The sequence below is a fragment of the Bicyclus anynana genome, chromosome 10 (assembly GCF_947172395.1).
Source record: "Bicyclus anynana chromosome 10, ilBicAnyn1.1, whole genome shotgun sequence".
Taxonomy (NCBI): domain Eukaryota; kingdom Metazoa; phylum Arthropoda; class Insecta; order Lepidoptera; family Nymphalidae; genus Bicyclus; species Bicyclus anynana.
The window spans coordinates 9,663,246-9,688,878 of NC_069092.1; the positions used below are offsets into that span (position 1 = coordinate 9,663,246).

At 36.7% G+C, this 25,633-nt stretch overlaps 1 protein-coding gene across 2 annotated transcripts in view; it reads right to left on the reverse strand.

The window, feature by feature from the left end:
* The window catches only part of LOC112042984 (lachesin), a 186,614-nt gene that overhangs the window by 115,098 nt on the left and 45,883 nt on the right, over positions 1-25,633 (reverse strand). Inside the window, exon 1 of one of the 2 annotated variants that reach the window (XM_024078218.2) lies at positions 21,985-22,198. The exons of the other annotated variant lie outside the window; for it this stretch is intronic. Coding sequence (XP_023933986.2) covers positions 21,985-22,007 — 23 coding nt within the window. The 5' untranslated portion in view covers positions 22,008-22,198. Of the gene's footprint in view, positions 1-21,984; positions 22,199-25,633 lie in introns of those variants that run through there. 2 annotated transcript variants of the gene reach the window in all.

Below are 25,633 nucleotides of genomic sequence, written 5' to 3' on the forward strand. Positions count from 1 at the left end.
GTAGAAATCGAGTCTCTGTACTTTGACCAAATTTAACTAAAATCAAGTTAGGGCGATTAGAAATGAGCAATGGAATACAAAAATAGTTTTTTTTGATTTTTTTGCCTGTCTGTCTGTCTATCTGTCTGTTTGTCTGGCTGTCCTTCTGTCGCGCTATTCTCTGGTTTTGCTGAACGGATTTTGACGCGGATTTCACAAATAGATTAAGCATAGTTCAGGGCAACATATAGGCTTTATTTCATTAAAATCGGACAGATAGAAAAAAAGTTATCTTGAAAAAACCGGATTGCTCAAATTGATTCGCAGGCGTTATTTGGAGAAACGAGTTTTCCACTAAAACTGTGTAATATCGATATTGAGGCACATATTCTATACTCAACTGACCAATTTGTTTGTTTATTTAGTTGACCGCGCGAAACTTATCTCAAGAACTACTTAAAAGTTCAGGTTCAAACTGAATAATCCTTTTTGTGTTTAAATAGTCACATTGTCTACTTTTTTATCGTATAATGTTATGCAAGATTTATTACTATAAAAAGAGCACGAATTTGGCGCAATAGCTATTAAATACTTATCTATACTCTATACTTATAATAAAACTGTAGGTAACAGGTCAAATTACAGAACATTTTGATTAATTTAAAAAAAAAAATTATCATAGGGCATTATACAATCGATACTGCATTCAAAAACATTTTTTATCGATTCTTTGTCTGTCTGTCCCTATTTTTTGTTGACCGGGCATCACACTGAAACTACTGAATGAATTTAAATGAAACTTAGCACGGTTTGAGAACATAATACGGAGCAGGTTATAGAATACTTTTTATAGCGAAAATAAAATCAGAAGGGGGTGAAATAGAGGTTGAAAGTTCATACGAAAAGTCCTCCTCTTTTCCTGGTCAATTTACCCAAGCACAAAAAACGCGCTTTAAACTTTATTATAGACCGGCATTCGGCCGGGAGTTTATGATAGGGCTTTTGACCGTGACTATGGCAGGGCATTTTACTCAAGCACAAAAATCGGAACGCGCGGCCTTCGGCCGGGAGTTTATGATACAGCCTTCGACCGTGACTACGGCTGGGTATTTTGACCAAATAAAAAAAAGCGCGGCCTTCGGCCGGGGGTTTGTAATATGACCTCTGATCGTGGCTACGGCTGGGCATTTTACCGATGCACAAAAAACAGAACGAGCGGCCTTCGGCCGCTCACTTTTATGTAGCCCGGCCTTTGGCCGGGAGTTTGTGTTACAGCCTTCGACCATGACTACGGCTGGGCATTTTACCCAAGCACAAAAATCGGATTGCGCGGCCTTCGGCCGGGAGTTTATGGTACAGCCTTTGACCGTGACTACGGCTGGGTATTTCACCCAAGCAAAAAAAAGCGCGGCCTTCAGCCGGGGGTTTGTAATATGGCCTCTGATCGTGGCTACGGCTGGGCATTTTACCGATGCACAAAAAACAGAACGTGCGGCCTTCGGCCGCTCACTTTTATGTAGCCCGGCCTTCGGCCGCGAGTTTGTGTTACAGCCTTCGACCATGACTACGGCTGGGCATTTTACCCAAGCACAAAAATCGGATTGCGCGGCTGGGCATTTTACCGATGCACAAAAAACGGAACGCGCGGCCTTCGGCCGCGCACCGTATTGTGGCCCGGCATTCGGCCGGGAGTTTGTGATACAGCCTTCGACCGTACTACGGCTTGGCATTTTACCCAAACACAAAAAACGGAACGCGCGGCCTTCAGCCGGGAGTTTATGATACAGCCTTCGACCGTGACTACGGCTGGGTATTTCACCCAAGCAAAAAAAAAGCGCGGCCTTCAGCCGGGGTTTGTAATATGGACTCTGATCGTGGCTACGGCTGGGCATTTTACTGATGCCAAAAAACGAAACGCGCGACCTTCGGCCGCGCACTGTGTTGTGACCCGGCCTTCGGCCGGGAGTTTGTAATAGAGCCTTCGACCGTGACTACGGCTGGGCATTTTACCGAAGCACAAAAAACGGAACGCGCGGCCTTCGGCCGCTCACTGTATTGTAGCCCTGTCTTCGGCCAGGAGTTTATGATACAGCCTTCGACCGTGACTACGGCTGGGCATTTTACCCAAGCACAAAAAACGGAACACGCGGCCTTCGACCGTGACTACGGCTGAGTATTTTATCCAAACAAAAAAAAGCGCGGCCTTCGGCCAGGGGTTTGTAATATGGCCTCTGATCGGCGCTACGGCTAGGCATTTTACCGATGCACAAAAAAACGGAACGCGCATCCTTCGGCCGCGCACTGTGTTGTAACCCGGCCTTCGGCCGGGAGTTTGTGATAGACCCTTCGACCGTGACTACGACTTGGCATTTTACCCAAGCACAAAAAACGAAACGGGGTCGAAAATGTACATCGATTTTCACGCGGACGAAGTCGCGGGCACCTGCTAGTTAAATATATTGGTAGGTGTTAGATAATTTGTGTATGTAAGTGATTATAATACTATTGAGGAATATATGAATTCGGTGTAACCCTAAATTGTTTTAAATACAGGCAGACACGCAAAATGTAAGCTGTACAGTACACAGTAAGCTTATAACACTTAAAGCTTATTAAAGGCTATTTACCATTAAATTACAATGGATAGGTTATTGAATTTAATGATAAATTGAATTGAAACGGCAATCAATATACTATTAGGATAATTCAAAATAACAAAACAGCCACACAAGCAATTGCCGATAAATCTATTCGAGGATAGCAATGACGCTGGGTCCAATTCAATCAAACGCGGATTTGCTACAAGTCACAGTGGTCGAGTCAATAACGCAAAATCTGACATTGCTAACTCTATCTTGCCCCATTCAAAGGACGGCGTCAGAACGTTGCAATATTTCGCCAACGTCCTATTATATAACAAACCGCATACATTTTATAATAGGTGTCAAGTAAAAATAGCAATTGACAGGATATTAAACTGCCACCTACCTAAGTTGCATATTTATGATTATGGTTCTCAACAGAGAGTTCCTGGGTTTGATTCCTAGCACGGGTCAGTTTAATGTTTTATAATTTTTAAATTGTCTCTGGTCTGATCTGGTCTGGTGGTAGGCAAAGGCTGTGGCTATTATCATTACTGAACATCAGGTGTGATCGCAATCAAGGGGCTAACTTGTCATAAAAATATATATTTGAGCTTTGGTAATATTCTACAATATGTGTTTGTAATACTTATTCAGAGAAGCAAAAGTGGCACATAAAAATATGCTTTTGTCCTGCTACACCATAAAACTAATTCCTACCGGTCTACAACATTATAAATCGCTATTTGCAAAGTATATTTTACTTAAAGGGGTTTGATATGACAATTAATACTTTTAATTATTAATTTAGTCTCCTAACTAAAATTAAAATTAAAAGAGATTAACCGTTTTAAGCGTGACACAATAAAAGATTAATCTCTTATTGTTTCACGATAAACATTAGTGAGTCTTATTCGCCTATTTATTTATTACACCGGCAAAAACTGGCTACTGAAGGCAAAAGACCGATCAAAATGGCAGAACCTAGAGGAGGCCTTCACCGTAAAGGGTTCTTCTTTTAAATAAAAGGAAAGAAAATAAAATTTTAAAAATTATACCTTACTTAAATTAAATAATTAACAAATTAAAATACTTAGCACCTAATTAATTGTAAACTGTTAATAAAAAGAAATAAAAGGTTTTTTTTATTTTTATTTATTTATTTCTATTCGACTATTATTTCAAGTTAAATTATAGTAAATTATTATTTGTACAAAATTAAACAATAGGTACTCCTATAGAGGACGCCCACGAACTGTCTTTTTACATGACACGACTTAAACTAACATGGAATGAAGTTGCACGATCTTGGACATCTTGATTGCTTTCTAGATTGTTTCGATTTCGATCCAAGTTGCACTAGCGAACTGTTTAATATACACGAACTAGCAGATGCCCGCGACTTCGTCCGCGTGAAAATCGATGTACATTTTCGACCCCGTTTAGTTTTTTGTGCTTGGGTAAAATGCCCAGTCGTAGTCACGGTCGAAGGGTCTATCACAAACTCCCGGCCGAAGGCCGCGTTACAACACAGTGCGCGGCCAAAGGATGCGCGTTCCGTTTTTTTGTGCATTGGTAAAATGCCCAGCCTTAGCGACGATCAGAGGCCATATTACAAACCCCCAGCCGAAGGCCGCGCTTTTTTTTGTTTGGATAAAATATCCAGCCGTAGTCGCGGTCGAAGGCTGTATCATAAACTCCCAACCGAAGGCCGGGCCACAATACAGTGCGCGGCCCAAGGCCGCGCGTTCCGTTTTTTGTGCTTGGGTAAAATGCCCAGCCGTAGTCACGGTCGATGGCTCTATCACAAACTCCCGGCCGAAGGCCGGGTCACAACACAGTGCGCGACCGAAGGTCGGGCGTTCCGTTTTTTGTGCATCAGTAAAATGCCCAGCCGTAGCCACGATCAGAGCCCATATTACAAACCCCCGGCTGAAGGCCGCGCTTTTTTTTTTGCTTGGGTGAAATACCCAACCGTAGTCACGGTCGAAGGTTGTATCATAAACTCCCGGCTGAAGGCCGCGCGTTCCGTTTTTTGTGCTTCGGTAAAATGCCCAGCCGTAGTCACGGTCGAAGGCTCTATCACAAACTCCCGGCCGAAGGCCGGATCACAACACAGTGCGCGGCCGAAGGTCGCACGTTCCGTTTTTTGTGCATTGGTAAAATGCCCAGCCGTAGCCACGATCAGAGGCCATATTACAAACCCCCGGCTGAAGACCACGCTTTTTTTTTGCTTGGGTGAAATACCCAGCCGTAGTCACGGTCGAAGGCTGTATCATAAACTCCCGGCTGAAGGCCGCGCGTTCCGTTTTTTTTGTTTGGGTAAAATACCCAGCCGTAGTCACGGTCGAAGGCTGTATCATAAACTCCCGGCCGAAGGCCGCGCGTTCCGATTTTTGTGCTTGAGTAAAATGCCCTGCCGTAGTCACGGTCAAAGGCCCTATCACAAACTCCCGGCCGAATGCCGGTCTATAATAAAGTTTAAAGCGCGTTTTTTGTGCTTGGGTAAATTAACCAGGAAAAGAGGAGGACTTTTCGTACAAACTTTCAACCCCTATTTCACCCCTTTCTGATTTTATTTTCGCTATAAAAAGTATTCTATAACCTGCTCCGTATTATGTTCTCAAACCGTGCTAAGTTTCATTTGAATTCATTCAGTAGTTTCAGTGTGATGCCCGGTCAACAAAAAATAGGGACAGACAGACAAATAATCGAAAAAAAATGTTTTTGAATGCAGTATCGATTGTATAATGCCCTATAATAATTTTTTTTTTAAATTAATCAAAAAGTTCTGTAATTTGACCTGTTACCTACAGTTTTATTATAAGTATAGAGTATAGATAAGTATTTAATAGCTATTGCGCCAAATTCGTGCTCTTTTTAGCCCTTTACACCCGAGAGATGAAGTTCTTCTATATTGTGTTTAAATGTTATTCCTTAACTTCCATAGTGGTAGAAAATTATGAGAAAAATATTGAAAAAAATCCTAGTGCACCTGGTTTGCTGCAACCAGACCCTCACGATCGTGAGTTTCAGGAAATAATTGTAAGTCGCACGATCGTGAGTCTCTGTTATTATATAGCAATATAACAAAGAAAATAATAAAATAATGATTGATAACTATAAACATAATTTATTTTAAATAATTATTATTATAAAATCAACACTTTTTTACTTCAGTCTTAGACTTAAGTTAAACAAAATAAACATTTTAGTTGATGCTCGGCCATCCAATCCTGTTCTGCATTATGGTTCCTGTCGAATGCAACCCCATCTTTTCCATTTCCTCAATTAAAGGGAAGGTATAGTAAAATATTGATCATGATATGTACAGCAACCACGTGGAACACCTTTTATCAAATCTAAAATTACTGAGGGGCCAAGACCCAAGATTTGTATCACCGAAACTGCTTTTAGCGCCTATGTGAATTTCGAAATCTAGCATCACCATCACTTGTGGAAAGGATAAAACTTTTTAGGCCTACAGGTCGTGGTCTATTTTTTACAACCTGCCATAGCTTACAGCGTCCTGTAAAGGGGATCATCTGCTCGTCAATCGAGTAGAATTCTGGGACTCTTACCAATTTTTTACAGGTTATTTAACATGTCAATCATGGCTTGTACCTTCCATACGTGGTTATCCACTTCGTTTGGAGCTGATGAATAGGACTCGACAACATAGAGTGCATTACCAGTTAAAGTAAGGAGTCTGTCACTTGTCATTAGGTCATTGATCAATCCTAACTTCATACCAACTCTCCAATACGTTACTCGAAGGTAAGGAATACAGCCCATAATAAGATGAATAACAAATCATTTCGTTATTTCAGCTCTTGAAGATTTAAGTTCATGATCATGTGCGTATGGTAATATAATTTGGAACAATGAGATATCTTTTCTAAAAAAACTGTGTATCAAAATAACCATGAAAATATTCAATAGGTCGTCTTACTGGGTTTATTGTTAAGGTAGAATACTTGTGAGCGTTTTCTATAAAAGCAGTTTGCTTCCATATTCGCTTTCTTGTTTCTTGTACCTAAAATTGATGCTGCCCCTCGCCCTCTTGAAGGCCTTCTTCCACGTCTACTTACTGGCGTTCTCGATCTGCTACTGCAAAAGGCAAACATCTTGATTCTCGCACAGTAGAACGCGATTCTCTCACTGTCGTTCTTAAATTTGGCAGGACTGGCAATTCATATGGTGGTGACGGAGGTTTTAGTTCTGTTACCTAAAAGGAAGGTGGTATTTCTTTGTCATCCTGTTCTTCTTCTGACGCTACGTCTGCAATGTGCTGAAACGAGACATCTGGATCTAATTCTGTGTTCAGAATCTTCAATATCAGAGATATTGCCGTTAACCAAAAGGTGAACTATTTCGCCCATGAGTGAACGCTCTAAAAGTAAAAAATACATACATTTAAAGGCATTAAATCACATAAATAAAACTAAAAGACAGGGTAACATTTGTTATCAAGTTTACGTAGTACAACCGAGGTACTACAATCGTGCGAGTTTAAATTTCGAGGCATAGTATCAACCGATAAATAAACTAATGTACAAAAAACATATGTGGTATTATTTAACAACTAATAAAGTAGCAAACTACATTTAAAAATATTAGTAAACCGTTAGCATTACGAAAATATTGAATACGTACTTGTTCGAGCGGCGTGGTCAAAAAACACAGTCATCTTTTTCGTGTTTTCCGGACGACTGACAAGTTCCACCATGTAGCTATAGTAATAAAGTGTGTTTTCGCATGCCCTCAGATAGTCTTACGATCGTTCGACGACGTTTGCGTCCGCAAAAGCTGTTACGTGTGCAGTGTAGAATTTTTCAAAGTCAAAACTCACGATCGTATAACCTCGAGTGTAAAGGGTTATAGTAATAAATCTTGCATAACATTATACGATAAAAAAAGTAGACAATGTGACTATTTAAACACAAAAAGGATTATTCAGTTTGAACCTGAACTTTTAAGTAGTTCCTGAGATTAGTTTCGCGCGTTCAACCAAATAAACAAACAAATTGGTCAGTTGAGTATAGAATATGTGCCTCAATATCGATATTACACAGTTTTAGTGGAAAACTCGTTTCTCCAAATAACGCCTTCGAATCAATTTGAGCAATCCGGTTTTTTTAAGATAACTTTTTTTCTATCTGTCCGATTTTAATGAAACAAAGCCTATATGTTGCCCTGAACTATGCTTAATCTATTTGTGAAATCCGCGTCAAAATCCGTTCAGCAGAACCAGATAATAGCGCGACAGAAGGACAGACAGACAGACAGACAAATAGACAGACAGACAGACAGACAGACAGACAGACAGACATACAGACAGACAGACAGAAAGACAGACAGACAGACAGACAGGCAAAAAAAAAATATATATATATTTTTGTATTCCATTGCTCATTTCTAATCGCCCTAACTTGATTTTAGTTAAATTTGGTCAAAGTACAGACACTCGATTTCTACTCTTTTATTATAGTATAGATAGATAGATAGAAAGATATATGCTGTCGCGACATTTTTTGTAGAAAATGATGTGTTCTACAAAGTTGTTGTACATTATTTTATTCTAACATCAATAGTTTTTGCAGCGCACGCTGGTAAAGAAAAACATGGAGATGGTTGAAAAGGTTTATTGTAAGTAAGGTTAGGTCCGATGACAAATTGGCAAGCTACAACCGTCTCGTGCGCGTGTTGGTTGAGAGTGAGGTCATTTCACGGTCGAATGAATGACGCTGCTGTATTTGCAACCCCTTGGCCTTTTGAATAGCAATGACAATGCTTGAGGGCATTAGCAGACTTTTGGGAAGGCGCGAACACACGCCATGTACACCTTGGGTTACATTATTGAAGTTTCAGGAAGGATCCCTATTTTTTTTTTAAATAAAATATAGCCTATAGCCTTCCTCGATAAATGGGCTATCTATCACTGAAAGTATTTTTCAAATCGGACCAGTAGTTCCCGAGATTAGCGCGTTCAATCAAACAAACAAACAAACAAACAAACTCTTCCGCTTTATAATATTAGTATAGATATCATTTATAAAAAAAAAGTTTGCTACAACGTTTTATGACATTTTTAATTCATCTTTAATTATTCCACAACGGGCACAAACAAGCAAAGACTGTTGACCTGAGCTCTACGATATTTTTTGAAGACTGGTAATTGGTTTATTTGTTTCGTTTTCTTGTTTATTAAGTTTGTTGGTAACAGAAAAAATAATACAAATGTTACTTCGCTGCTTTGGTACATTTTGCTCTGTGATGAAAAAAATGCATTATTCTTCAAGAAACATACTTTTATTACGACAATTATTTAACCAGATCCTTATTTACACATCATATAATCCTCTCCATATACTTTTATACGGGTATACCTGGGTTCCCTGCGCCGTTGTATGGGCCGGTGGACATTCCTCTTTCTAAATTGGCTCAAGTTTAGTTCGCTGAGAGGTTTCTTCCTATTAACAAAATACCAAACAACTTAGCATGCTGGTACAATGCCCAAACTTGTACTGCTTAGACCGCTGCTATCCTAGTCCACAAATAATATTTCGACCTACCATTTTGCTTGTTACGAATTTCGAAAGACTTGAAATCCAACAGCAAAATATGCACAAAACAAATTCAAACTTCAAATAACTTCGCGAGGAAAAATCAATGATTCAATGCTACGATAGCAGCATTGAATCATTGATTTTTCCTCGCGTTATGTCCGATTCAATCCGAATTCAACTTTCCTCTGAATCGCATTGGCCGAACCAACAATCCAAAACTCTGGAATAGCTAACTCGCCGCCCCTACAATCCTCCCAAAGGAAGGAGTTTGTATAACTTATAATATAAAGTATAATGGCGAATTTTTATTTTAAAACTTTTAATCTTACTTGAACTGAGATTGTGATAATTTTGTAAACAGCAAAAAACTAACTAAGCCTTGTAAAGCTTTAATCCTTTCTTGAGAAAATCAGTAAGTTTATTTTTAGCAGCAGAGAATAATATCTAACCCAACTATGAAATTCTTGAGTCGACTTTTTCATAATTAGTACCTTTATTAGGTATTTTAAGCTGAAATAAAAATAATGTGAAAGTAAGTTTGTTTGTTTGTTGTATTTGCTTAACCACTGAAGGTGTATTCCCCGTGGTCCCTGCGCCGTAGTCCCTGCAGGGACCACGGAGAATAAATTCCCCGTGGTCCCTGCGAGACATATAATACTACCGAATTAAAAATATGTTGTGATCAATATTATACTCGATTTTTTTTAATAAATCGAATACTTTTAACGTAATCGGGAATATTTTTGTCGTATTTTTATTGATTAAATATCTTATTAACCGATTTCTTGTATCTATTTTAATCTTTTTTCACATAATACCTAATAACACAAAATTACAAAACCGATTTTCAAGAAAATAAAACCAATGGACTATTTTATTTTCTTGAAGATATTCTTGTATCTTACGGGCATTTTTGAAAAAAAAGTTTAAAAAAAAATTTTAAAAAAATATCAAAAATAAAATTCAAAAAAAAGAAATTTAAAAAAAAAATAAAAAAGGGGAAAAAAATATATCATAGGTACGCGTAGAATTGAGAACCTCCTTTTCTTAAAGTCGGTTAATAAGATATTTAATCAGTAAAAATACGACAAAAGTATTCCCGATTACGTTAAAAGTATTCGAGTTATTAAAAAAAATCGAGTATAATATTGATCACAACATATTTTTAATTCGGCAGCATTATATGTCTCGCAGGGACCACGGGGAATAAACTGAACCAGTTTTGATGAAATTCAGCACAGGAATATATTGTATCCTTAGGCGTCTCTCATAAGCACTCTACGAGTATAATCTCGTTTTCGTGAATTGTGAAGTAGCTTGAAACAAACGAAATCGCGAGAGTCTGCTAGTATTTCTTTATATCTCTTATATGAAAGGACTAATGCGTATTGGCGGACTTCACACACGCAGATAATTAAGAAAATTGTCTGGTATGCAGATTTCCTTACAAAGATTTTCCTTCAACGTTTGAGAAACGTGATATTTAATTTCTTAAAATGCACGCAACTGAAAAGTCGGAGGTGCTTGTCCCGGATCGGATTCGAATCTACACCCTCCAGCTTTGAAGGCAGAGGTTATATCCACTGGGCTATCACGGCTCTATGCTACTAAGGTTCTATGCGACAAGGGTATGTACCTCCTACAACTTCAGAACTCCGCGAATTTTCGGAGAGCAAAAAATGCTTAATATTTCATTGCTTGATCCAGGAATCGAACCCAGGACCTCATAATGACTAACCATTGGTCCAATGAGGCAGTTATCAAGGAAGTGTAATTTACCCCATTAAAGCGACACTTCACCCACGATGAGTACAAAGTTTAATGATCTTTAGCACGTTGATTGTTTCGTTTCCGATTCAATTTGCATTCTGATTAATTTACAGGGATTGCTTTCCGTAAAGCGGTTTTCGAATTTAAGACACAAAAGTACCAATCGAGTGTTTATAAATACGAAACAGTGAAATGTAATGAAAATTAAAAACAAGAAAATTAATAATTAGGTACCTAATTAGCTATCTATCTTATATTTATCAATACGGAATTACGGAAACCTACTAATATTATAAAGTTAAAGCTAAGTTAAAGTTTATATGGATATATGTTTGTTTGAGTGTTTGTAACTCTTTAACACGGCTAATACTGAAGCGATTTGGCTGCAATTTGGAACGGAAATAGATTTTACTCTGGATTAACACATAGGCTACTTTTTATCCCAAAAAAATCCATGGATTTCCGAGATTTGCAACAAAATTAATGATTTTGATGGTAGGTATGAATGTTTGTTACTCTTTCACGCCTCGGCTACTAAACCGAATCACCTGAAATTTGAAGTAGATATAGATTATAGTCTGGATTAACACATAGGCTAGTTTTTATTACAGAAAAATCAATGGCTCCCGAGGGATTTGTAAAAAATTAAATTCCACGAGGGCGAAGTCGCGGGCGTCCACTAGTATACGAGTACAATATATGTATACGTGAAATACGTCTTTTTCATTATCGATATTTCACGGAAATTAGGAAAATAAATAAATAAATCAAACAAATAGATTTTTAATAATAAAAACCTTAACCAAGTATTTTTGTTCAAAAACATTACTCAGTTTCTGTTGTTATTACAAATCATTCTTAAACGGGTATATTAAAGATATTCTTATCTTTGGTGGTGATAATGCACAATTAAACCTAAATTTGACTTCAACGTAATTAAATCACGTCCGATGGGAGTAGTACGCTACGCTACGCGGTCGTATAAATTTAGCATCTCTACTCTTCATTGTTGCATTAACTGTGACTAAAAACTATTCCAATAGACTTAATAATGTGGCTTATACTCGTTCAGTTTTTTTAAGTTCAGCAAACTTAAAAAAATCTCTGACAGCTTTGGGTTAAATTGACTAAAACAGTATATTCCATAATCATCACATCGGCCGATGGACGGTTCAATGCTGGATACAGACATTTTGTAGGAGCTTCCGTCAATTCCGTAATTTTCCGCTTTCAGGTGTAGGTTCGACATTCTAGCAACCCTAACATCCTTCGGCTTTTCGAAGTACGTTTACAGCCCATTGCCTTATAACCTTTGCGAGTCGTTGACCTCAGGTTTGTGTCCATTAATTAGGTTCTTCTGCGAATCTCTTGTTTCTAATTTGATACTATAAGCATAGCTCACTCAATCATCCCCTGAGTGATTCTGAGTCTTAAATTGATTTAAGTAGTAGTTGGACGTTTCGGGTGAAAAATGGGGATGACAAATGGGTAATACAACAAATACATTGTATTCCAACAGTGGATCATCATTCATCGCTACTATTTTAAGGACTTTTAACCACAGTCTTGATCTTCCAGTATTTAACTTTTGTCTGGTAACGGGTACCAGTGGCGAAGGATGAATTTAGATGAAGACAAGTCGAGTCGACAAGAAAATTCTTACAGCGTGATACACACTCCGGTTTCTCATATATCTAAATACAGTACAACAATGAATATGCATGGATTTTTAATGGTAACCCGACAGGAATCGGCTTGCATGTTCTCTTCGTTGCTGGTAGGTATTTTTATTTAGGATAACTGATATTAGGTATCTCATTAGTTAACAACCCACAACCCAATCTATGAAGTAACGTGTGTGTTATTAAGATACAATGTACAGATTTTCTAAGGAAATTTAATACTACGCTTAGTATAAAAGGTTTATTTATGGAAACGTCTACCCACTTCAGTTTAATGTAAAGAGAGATTTTCTTGAAAATGTTACGCGATGATTGGCTCAAAAGTTCCTTTAAAATGCTCGAGAATATTGAAGCACTGTTGCGTAAATCAGCCCTCAATACATACTATTTTTATACTGTATCTACGTAAACAATTTCCTTGTATTTCTTTTTATAAGTAATACATTTTGAATTGATTTAGTTGGAGTTTCATTTTTAATTAATTGTTGGCCATGATATTAGCAAGTTTGTCTTGCAAGTTGGTTCTAATATAGAATATCAACTGCCCACCAATTTTTGTATTTTATAAATATTGTTATAAAAATGAAAATTTCAAAAAGCTCAAAACAGTAAATAATATTAATATTTGATTCGTTATCAACCCAACCCATATTCGGTTCACTGCTGAGCTCGAGTCTCCTCTCACAATGAGAGGGGTTAGGTTAATAGTCCACCACGCTGGCCCAATGCGGATTGGCAGACTTCACACACGCAGATAATTAAAAAAATTCTCTGGTATGCAGGTTTCCTCACGATGTTTTCCTTCACCGTTTGAGACACGTGATATTTAATTTCTTAAAATGCACACAACTGAAAAGTTGGAGGTGCATACCCCAGACCGGATTCGAACCCACGCCCTCCGGAATCGGAGGCAGAGGTCGTATCCACTGGGCTATCGCAGCTCTAACATTTGATTACTAACCATAAAAAAACTTACTGTCAAACTAACAAACTAGATAAAGCAGCTGCTTTTTTATATTTACATTTTGTTGCTATAGTAGCGACAAAAACGAGCTTTCGGATCACCTGATGTGAAGTGATTACAGCAACCAAATATTTTATAATAGAGATAATATATCACTAGCGCGTTAATCTGAGGCGAACAAAAGCGGCTAATTGGTCGTATTTTACAGAGTCGCGTAGTAAACAACTAAAGTTATTAAAACAAATAATATATAAACATGCATATATAATGTCGAGTTGTGTAGTTAGGAACTTTTGAAAATGTATACAGGATGCTCGGGAGTATTTTCCATAACTTTAGGGAATATTATACTCTTTGAAGAAAATTAATTACAAATGTCAAACATTTGTGTTCTATTAGAAATATTTTTCGGACTAAATCATATTTTTTTTGTAAATAGATCATAAATTGTGTCCCCTATACGCATTCCTTATGATTATTATGACTATAAAGCTAAGTTTTACGTATTTTTAAATTCAAGGATAGATAAAGGCGTGTCTTACATGGATAATCGGAATTTTTTGAATTACTTTGTATGAAAACATAAAAAGGTTTTATTTTTTAGTTAAAAAAATTAAAACCTAAATTAGTTATGCAATTCCTATAAGTGAACTCGTCAACACCTTGAAATTATGGGAAATACTCCCGAGCATCCTGTATACATAAATATAATAATAAGGAATTATACACAAAATTGTGGATGTCTGCGCTCAGTGGATTAGCTGAATTCGGCCCACTTTTTGCGGTGATTTGTAGGCACGTAACATGTCTATAGCACAAAATGTCGTTGACAGCCTATAAACACTTACACCGCCTTTACCAGCATTTGAAGGGTTATTTAGCCACCTTAAATAACCTTATAATAATGGCGTTGAAAAACCGCAACAGGAAGTTGGTTGGTTGGAAATTTGCAATTTGCTACGTAAGAGATTTAAGCTTAAATTGCTCTATTACAAGACGGCCTACGTAGCTCAGTGGTATGCGCGGTGGACTTACAAGACGGAGGTCTTAGGTTCGAACCGGCTGATCTGATTGAGGTTTTCTTAATTGGTCCGAGACTGGCTAGATACCACACGACCGGCAAAGACGTACCGCCAAGCGATTTAGAGTTCCGGTACGATGTCGGGTAGAAAACGTTCGGGGTTCGCTTCCATCTTCGATTGCAACATCACTTACCATCAGGTGAGATTGTATAATCAAGGTCTTACTTGTGCAGAATAAAAAACATGAATTTGCTCAGACGATAAGTGCGTTTGAAACCTTCAACTTTAATTTCAAATTTTCAACTTTACTTATCACCATGACAACATATCCTGGCCGTACGTCTCGAAGTGCTTGTAAAATAAGCCTCATCATTCATCATCAACAACGCGTAACCTGCTCACTGTTGAGCACGAGTCTCCTCTCAGAATGAGAGGGATGGGCCTTAGTCCCACGTTTACGCTGGCCCAATGCGGATAGATAGAGAATTAAGAAAATTCTCAGGTATGCAGGTTTCCTCACGATGATTTTCCTTCACCGTTTGAGACACGTGATATCTAATTTCCGAAAATGCACATAACTGAAAAGTTGGAGGTGCATGCCAGGATTCGAAACTACATCTTTCCAATCGAAAGAAGATTTCATATCCATAAAAATAAGCCTTCTTTTACATTATTTGTTGTGCTACCAAAATGAGGTTTGCAATTTTTCTTTTCCATTAGTTTTCCTGTTATATCAGCAGCAGAAACTTATTTCCTCGCGAGAAATATAACTCCCCATAAGTTTATAAAATTGCACTGCGGACCTGAGATATTGATTGCAGTAATTCAGTAACAATTTTTAATGAGTCTTGGGAAACTTTTAATTTGCTACAAAATGTAGTATAGCATATGACTGAAAGGAGTGAAATTATATTTTGAGCTAGCTGATGCCGCGCGGTTTCACCCGCGTGGTTCCCGTTCTCGTAGGAATACGGGGATAATTTATAGCCTATAGCCTTCCTTGATAAATGGGCTATCTAACACTGAAAGAATCTTTCAAATCGGACCAGTAGTTCCTGAGATTAGCGCGTTCAACCAAACAAACAAACTCTTCAGCTTTATAATATTAGTATAGATGAATTTCCACTTTTACATCGTCCGTATTTAGTACTAGTATTGCACTATCTATCTACTTTTTGTACTATATATCTGTGATAGCCCAGTGGCCTATGCCTCTGATTGCGGAGGGTGTGGGTTCGAATCTGGTCCGAGGCATGCACCTCCAACTTTTCAGTTGTGTGCATTTTAATGAATTAAATATCACGTGTCCAAACGGTGAAGGAAAATTTTAAAAATACCAGAGAATTTTCTCAATTCTCTGCGTGTGTGAAGTCTGCCAATCCGCATTGGGCCAGCGTTGTGGACTAAGGCTTAACCCTTCTCATTCTCAGAAGAGACTCGTGCACAATAGTGAGCCGAATATGGGTTGTTAATAATCAGAAAATTCTCATGTATGCAGTTTTTATCGCTATTTTTTCCCTTCACCGTTTATGACACGTGATATTTAATTCCTTAAAATGCACTAGAAAGTTGGAGGTGCATAAACCGGACCGGATTCGAAGCTACGCCCTCGGAATCGAAGGCAGATGTCATATCAACTGGGCTATCACGGCTGCTTATTAGCGAACGGGGTTATAGGCCATGCCCAGTGCCCACCCTTGAATGTACCTATGCCCACTGTATGGAATTGTATTATCGAGGGCCAGGCCCACCCTAGGGAATAATCCTAGATACGCCAATGAGCTTTTTTTATTATTATTTACAAGTAAGCCCTTGACTACAATCTCACCTGATAGTAAGTGATGATGCAGTCTAAGATGGAAGCGAGCTAACTTGTTAGGAAGGGGATGAAAATCCACACCCCTTTTCGGTTTCTACACGACATCGTACCGGAACGCTTGGCGGTACGTCTTTGTCTTTAGGATGGTAAGGTAACTAGCCACGGCTGAAGCCTCCCACCAGCCAAAATTATACATTTATATTTAGTTATTTAGATATAGTGTTAAATAATCTCATAGCATTTAAATGGTGCAGTATTTATTGAACTTTTGCGCCCCGACTGCATGTTTGGCCTCACAATAAACGCGTTTAATGGCGAGCTGATCTGATTTATACGACAACCAATACTGCACAACTTTGATAACACATTGTTGTCGCAGAAAATTTAGCACGTACATAACTAAGCGAACACGTTAAATGCATACTCTTTGTTCATTCAAACAAAGGCATTCTTGTTTTGTGGAATGGCGGAATCGGGAGCCTTTTCAGCGAATTATGGATTTTATTTCTATGACAATAAGAACTATGGACAGGATAGGTGTGGTCGTGTGTAGAATAGCTCAAATGCATGTGCGAATGACATTTTTACTACTAACAGTGTTTTCGCTTTGAAGAGAGCCGAATACCGTTTGAATAGCTGTTTTTTTTATTGTTCGTATGGTATTCCGACAGCGTTTCGAGTTGCAACACGATATAACTAAGTCTGCATTAGATTTAACGAGCAACTAAACGAAGCACAGACTGCTTCCAACAATGCTACAATTTGTCTAATTTGTTTTTATTGCAAACGTTCAATACTGTTAAACAGTGCTTAAAATACGTTTATGGTCACATATTCCTAAATGCAAACATTAAACATAATTCAATCATGGAGCCCGGTTTACTGAACAACCGCATTTCAGCCGTAGTTGTTAATATTGCGGTGATGACAAATAAAACGTTGCAACGTTACAGGATAATCGCAGTCCGCCCGAGACCACCGCAAATATTGTGATGCAAATTGCGAATTATCGGCCTTAAATTAATGAAGGTATAAGCAAAATAATTATAATGTTTGCTCTTTCATATTTAAAACGATATCGCGAAATACGGTTTTTCACAAATACCGCGGAAAACATGGATTTCTCGGGACAAAAAGTAGGTTATTAGATGCTCAATAGCCTGCTTTATTAGGCACGCACGCGACTTCATCTGCCTGAAACACGGCTTTTCACCAATCCGGCGGAAAACATTGACAAAGAGTATCATATTTGATGTTCAATAGCCTGCTCAATCATCCAGTGAAAGTCCCATTAAAATCGGTTCAGCCAATTCAGAGATTATCCCGTACAAACAGAAACACTTTTTTTCGTTTTCAGCGATCGTGTAAATAATTATAATGAGAAAAAATAGTATTTTAAAATCACAGACATATCTACACTATATTTTTATTTATATCAGTATGTACACTTACCTACCCGTTGAAATTTATTAGAATTAAAGTTAAACTTCATCGTTTAATTTTAGACTTAACATTTTTTGTAGATATTATGTTTAGTTAATACGGTAGCGCGTTCTACGTACGTTCTACGTTCTAATTACTGTACGTGTTTCCGTAGAACGCACTACTAAAGCGCACTACGCAACGCGACTTCAAAACGGCTTCTTTTCTCACTCTATCTAACACGATTCGTCATATTCCTTACTCTACGTCGAAGTCCAACCAACTAATGAACAGTTATCAACCCATATACGGCTCACTGCTGAGCTCGAGTCTCCTCTCAGAATGAGAGGGGTTAGGCCAATAGTCCACCACGCGCATGGCCCAATGCGGTTTGGCAGACTTCACACACGCAGAGAATTAAGAAATTCTCTGGTATGCAGGTTTCCTCACGATGATATTCCTTCACCGTTTGAGACACGTGATATTTAATTTCTTAAAATGCACTCAACTGAAAAGTTGGAGGTGCATGCCCCGTACCGGATTCGAACCCACACCCTCCGGAATCGGAGGCAGAGGTCATATCCACTGGGCTATCACGACTCTCTTCTCTCTAATGAACAGTAATATTTAATTAAATAATATATTATTATGATAGATTAAAAATGTATCGAATCGAATACCGTAAGCAGCTTATACAAGCTATGCATGGCTTTTGACTCCGTCTACACGAATTTCCTGTTCCCTTAATTATGAACACAAAAGTCGTACTTTCGGGGTTCCTTTCAAAAAAATATTACAGAATTTTTAAATGAATACTTTGACAACATAAAATAAAGAATTCGTAACAGTGCTTTAAATATATTCCATACCATATAACTTTTCGGTCGAAATAATTTTAATTCCAATACCGTATATGAACGTTGGTACTGTAAAATTTTAAACCATGATCGGGCTTTCACAAAAATGTTTTATTTAAAACATAAATGTATTACCTACTCTTTTCCGCAAGTCGCCATATTTATATGGTTCAAATTTGCAAACTGCATGGTATCACCTTCTTGCCTCCCAGTTTAAATAAAATTTCATCATTATTTAAGCCTGGTGACAACGTATTATGATGTCATCGAGATGATGAAAGAATAATAATATACAGAAAATATCCATAAAATAATGTGTTTAGATCAGATTTTGCTATTTAAATTTATCTTTTACTAGCAGACGCTTTCCTTCTCGTAGTTCCTATTCCATCTTTCATAATTATTTATTCGTCGAGTTTTCATTGATTTAAAGATGTATTCTGCTATTCTTGGCGGAGATAAATCCAACGAATCAAAAACCATGAAAATCGGTCCAGCAGATCTCGAGTTATAAGTGTTGTAACAAACCCGACTTTCTTTTGTTTATATAGATTGTGGGTCTTCTGACTTGTAATTAAAAACTACATCCCAAGTTTTTATTTGTTAAGCTGAAATAAAATTATGAAATTGTCAATTTAGAATACTTATAACTAAATACGCTTACTTTTTCCTATAAAGCGAGTAAATGGAGCCGCCAGTGCGCTACGAGAGAGCCGTGCAACGGATGTCATAAATCTTTATTTCATTACCTCCTGCAGAATTTCCTTCCTTCTTATTATTAAGGCTTTTATATTATTCCTATGAAAATTTAATAATTTATTATTCATTCCTCCTTGGGGTTATAAAGGTGCATGAAAGAATTAATGCTACTGGAATATCCTCCAATAATTAATTTAATAGTAAGAAGCTTATAAACGAACACTGACGATAAAAATAAATTACATAACATTGAATCGATTTTCATTCAATTGTACTAAAGCTCATTACCACGGAACTCTGGAGGACCGTAGAGCCTGCGATAGCTTAACATACCTATTATATTAATTACTAGTTGACGCCGCGCGGTTTCACCGGCGTGGTTCCCGTCCCCGTAGAAATACAGGGATAAAATATAATCTATAACCTTCCTCGATAAATGGGCTGTCTAACACTAAAGGTTTTTTTTTAATAAAATCAGTAGTTCCTGAGATTAGCGCGTTCAACCAAACAAACTCTTCAGCTTTATAATTAGTATAGACTAGCGGACGCCCAGAGAGACAGACAGACAAAAATTTTACTGATTGCATTTTTGGCATCAGTATCGATCACTTATCACCCCCTGATAGTTATTTGGAAATATATTTCATGTACAGAAATGACCTCTCTACAGATTTATTATAAGTATAGACTAGCGGACGCCCGCGACTTCGTCCGCGTGGAAATCATTGTAAACATTCAACCTTTATTTCACCACTTTGGGGGTTGAATTTTACAAACTCTTGAATCACATTATATTTCGATTTTTTTTATGATTTATAAGTTTTTCTCTCTATAACGCAGTGGACCCGGCACCCGCACGGTGAATCCATGGAATGCTAATATATTCGTCTCTCTCTCTCATTAATTTTTAAAACTGTAACTCTAAAAATGGAGGGCTTTCCATACAAACTTTCAACACCTATTTCACCCCTACCTTTTCTATTTTAGAGTTAAAAAGTACCTTATGATTTGCTCCAAGGTCTTATTTACTATTATATCAAAAGTCATCTTGATCGATTTAACCGTTTAGCCAGGAAAAGGTAACAGACAGACAGACTTACTTTCACATTTGTAATATTTGTATAGATAACAATTATATCAAAAAGACATTTGAATCCAGTAAAGGCCTAGACGGGAGATCAATATAATAGGAAATATTGTTTTAACAGTAGGTACTAAGTATATACAACCATTTAGTTAGCCAGCCGTAGAGTACGAACTGCGTTTTCTCTTTGAAAGTAATCCGCGTGCTTGTTACTGTTGTACGTAAAATATTTCGAGTATTGAGGGTTTGTTGCGCTACGAATTCTCGAACGTTCTATTTAGGAATTTGGTCTATAGATATATCTACACTTAGTATATACGTGATCGAATTAATTTATCAGCTGAAATTCTGATACATTGTTGGTATAATTGTTACTAGATTAGTTTTATGTACAATACAGTATTCTTTATAATTGTGTAGGTATGTAGAACAAAGGATATGTTGTTTATTTATTTTAACAGTTTCTGTTTTCGCTGTGTATGTTTGTATGTTCGCAACTTTGTCAACAACATATTTTATTATCATATAACGTAAAGTACATAATTTATTTTAATCAAAAGTTTTAAGTACCTACCTACTCGTTCCAAAATCATAAAAAGTTTTTCCTTTTCCTACTTAACTCGTAGTAAAAAAACCTAAAGAATAAAAGTCAATTTGATGCACTCCAACAGTTGCTCTAATAGGCAATATAAAATAGTGTTGCCAAAAGTAAGTAAGGCATGTTTACGATATTCTTTATTACTTAAAGTCTACAGAAAAATATTATTTAATCAACAATTGTTGACAACATTTTTTATGATTAATATATTAATTATAAACATAAACAGAACATAACAATCGTCGTCTAAGACGACATAAATTAATGATATCGTCATATCGTATTCAAAAAGTGCAAAAATCTTATGTACTGGGTGTACTCTTAATAACATCCCCAATACAATTTTGAACCTACCAATGTATAGAAAGCAACCTCGTTACTACATAAGTCCTTAATGATAAAAAGGTTTGGAAACTATTGGATCAGCTTCCACCTTCATGCAGGAAATTGAAGAAGTTGTAGGTATTGAGTTTAAGAACTTTAAGGTTTATTGTTTCTGATTTTCCAATAGAGCAACTGTTGAATTTATTCTCTTATCTCTCGGCTCTGCTAAGCAAATCCTGCCTTCCAAACTGGTGGTAGAGTCACACTAACACATAAAATAGACAAAAGACAAACCTAATGTTTCAAAAATACTTGTAAACTAACCTAGGTAACTAGAAAAAAAAATATTTTGAATCAAAACGTATTATGGGTTTTTTAATTTATATTTTAATTTTTGAACGCGAAATCAACAAGTTATTCGCACCTATAAAAAGAAATAAAACTTTGCACGCTTTAGTTACGAACAAAGTTTTAAGTTAACTAATTACGTTTAATTGCGAAAGTTTTCCAGTTAAACTTCACAGACACCGGCAGTCCTCAATGCTTATACAAATGGAGATCTCATTAAATTACAAAACATGTCTCATGCTAAAGTACTAATTAGTCAACTTACTTCCACAAAACGAAGACAACCATTAGAATTACACAACACAATCATGAGTTTTTGTTTGCTGATACAACCATCCACGTATGCATTTTATAACACATGTAATTTGAAAGTTTAATAGTATTTTAGATATCATAACAAGTTAACCACGTGGACATTTACGCGGGAAATCGAGACGTCGAGAAGTGAAATTCGCGATCGACAAAACCACCATCTCTCTTCGCGTCCCAGTTTATACTGACAACTGGTACAGAAACCCGACCGGTGTTTCGCCCGCGTTTACTGCGAGCGCTTTTCCTCTTTTGCCCTGTCTTGCTTTCACGAAATTGTGTACACAGGACTTTACGAACACACACGAAAAACAACTTTGCTTCGGTTCCGTATGTAAGTTGTTTATTTGTGTGCATCAGTCGCATATGTGTGTTTGACTGGACGCATCTTCACAGTGCTTTGTTATTGCGATATTGCACACACCAGGAATCAATATATTGTAAACAGGACCGTAAGTATTATATTTTAAGATATATTATAACTGACAATGATGTTGTATGTTGAGCTTTTTTAACGTGAACGTGATGTGTGATTTGCGCATGTCTGTTGTCTATTTGTGTGACTAAGACTACTATTGTTGTCCTTATTAATGTTTAAGTTTTTAACGTAAATAAATCGTAAGTTACTTTCAGGTTTATGTGATGAATATGTTATAACCAGAAGCAGTTGAATAAAATTAGTAGTGAGCTTTATTAATCAAATTGTAGAAACAGCCAAAACACTTATTTTTGGCTGATTTTATAATTAGTACTTTAAAAAAGTCGGCTGTATTATTAAAAAAAAATTAATAGATCGTATTTAAAATGAAGTAGTAACTTTTTAGGTAGTACAGGGGTTATATTTTGCTCTCGGACGCACCGAAGTCTGGAAGATTGGTTCGCTATGTTCATAATTTTGTACGACTCGCCATGACAAAGTTTTAGTGAAATGGTCATGAATTAATATTTTGTTCAAGGCTCAAAGACCAATAGCATAGGTACTTAATATTCGAATTACAAAATATAGTTCATCGTCATCATCATCAACATTATCAGTCTCCTCTCAGAATGAGAGGGGTTAGACCAATGGTTCACCACGCAGTCTCGATGCGGATTGGCAGACTTCACACACGCAGAGAATTAAGAAAATTCTTAGGTATGAAGGTTCCTCGCGATTTTTCCTTCAACGTTTGAGACACGTGATATTTAATTTCTTATATATATAGTTCTTAAATTTAAATCTCTACCAATTAATTAATATTAAAACAGAAAATATTTCCTTAAGTAATTTGTTAAAGGTTTATTATTATTAGCCTTTGGATGTGGTAAAGTTCTCCTGAAGCTACGCTTACCAAACTAGTGCGTTCGACTAATGTAACTTGAATATTATTACTCCCTGGGGCCTTTCTTAAAGAGCTCTCTTGATAGTTCACGTATGGGTGGAAACTTTGCTGTCTAATGAACTAATTATATCAATAATAACAATATTCCAAACAAATTTTTGTTGACATTTTTTTTAAACGTCTATAAATGAAAAAAATATAAAATGATGGATAATTATTTTCTTAACAATTTATTCTTTAGGTTTAGTATTATGTCAAGTCTGGAATTCAAGTTATTTATGTTAAATTAAAAAGTAGGTACCTATTGTTGACAAAACATAACGTTTTGTCCACAAGGAATAGGTACCTACTTTTTTAATTGAAGTCTTAATAATTATTCTATGATTATGAAGCCGGGTATTTTGGTTCGTATTATATTTAAATATGTATATATTTCGTTCGTTAGTTTGAATTGTATTGGATTTCGGAGATTGCTGATTTCAAACATCCAAGCCCCTCATGCTTCCAATGGTGAGGTGTATTTTCTTTGTTTAAGTGTATTTTAACTTTAATTCTCTAGCCAAGTTGCCAGAAGCTTGTAACTAAAATATGTTTAACAAAAAAATTTAACTGACATACATTACACTAAAATAAAAATAGAGAAGAATAACATACTTACTACCGGTTTTAATGCGATGCCAAACAACATAGCTTCTTTTAAAGTTTTATTTTACCTTTTTGGCGTCAAGTTGAGTGATTTCGAAAGTCGGTTAAAAATTACGAAGGTCTGACCAACACAGACTCTTCATGTAATTTAGCAGACAAAGGTCAACGACCGTTCAATGATTGTTATCTTAACTTTTATCGTATAACTTTTGTCTCCGCATGAAACAAAACAGGGCCCGACGAGTGTGATTTACTTTCTACAGATGATAAGCGATAAGTGTGGAGCACTCTTTTGCAGCGTACTTACAACGTTTACAAGGGTCATGGGTATTAAAAAGCCGAAGATACACAGTACCTTTTACCTAAAAACATTATATTGTGTTATCGCCGCGTTGCAACGACTTGCGGTACGGACGGCTTCAGTGTGCTCGTGGCGTTCGAGCCGTCCATATCTCTTGTTGTGTAATTATTTATGGGTTACTAACTGGGGATAGGCGGGGAGAGTGACTTGAGTGGAAAAGGGGAGTGTTTGTTAACAGTCAAAGGATCCTTTAACCCTACACACAACGTTCACAAGTGCGTGACTTCACTTAAGGTCATTCTCTGCCATTCTAGGGTCTTATTTTGGTTACAGTTTGATTTGTTAATTAAGTTGTCTTGACAAATTTTGTGAATGACAACCTTTGTTTGACATTAGTTTTCTTATTTTTGTTATCACTTCTGAGTCTGCTAAAAATTATAAGTTAATTACATTATAGTTATCTAATAACTAACTAATATTAACAAAAATTTTGCAACAGAACGTTACAAAATTTGAATGATTGGTTTCGAAAGTAAACGTTAAAACGTAATAAACTTAGGAAGAAACAAACTACAGTGCAACCTTAATATAACGTACCTCAATATAACGATTTAACAAATTTTTCGTAATCCCCTTGAATTGTCCATAAGAGTCAATATAAAATATACCTTTACATTGCGAACATTCTTTGCGTACAACCTCTTTATAATGAATTTTCAACTATCAAGAAAAAGTATTCATACCTCTAATTAACGAATTTTGCCAACCCAAAACCTTTATATAAAGTTTCTACCAATAATATAACTCTTAATCTTATAATGTGATTCATGTATCGACATGTTTCGAAACGCTTTTGTTTGTAAAGTAATCAGTGTTGTTTTGATGGAAAGTAATGTAAACACCTCTGCTCGTCACTATTGTTGAAGATTTAAGTTAAAATGGCTCAGAAACGTAAAAGGCGTTCCTTATCGGTCGCAGAAAAGCGAAACATCATTAATTATGTTGATCAAAATCCCATGACGAAAAAATTAGACATAGCTAATAAGTTCGGGATTCCTCGCAGAACTTGCTAGGACCTGGCAAAGAGTTCAAGAAGAATTACACCGTCAAGAGAGTGACTTCGAAGACTTCGTTACCTTTGATAATGATTTAGCAATCTGTGGAGAACTAACTGATGCTGACATCGTCACATCTGTGTTGCCAGTTACTGATGCAGAAGCGGATGAAGACGAGGAAGAAGAGGGTGAAATTGATGAGCATAACTTCACAATAAAAGATGCTTATAATGATTTGAATACAATAAAATCTGTATTTCTCAAAAAGGGAGGTTTGAGTGA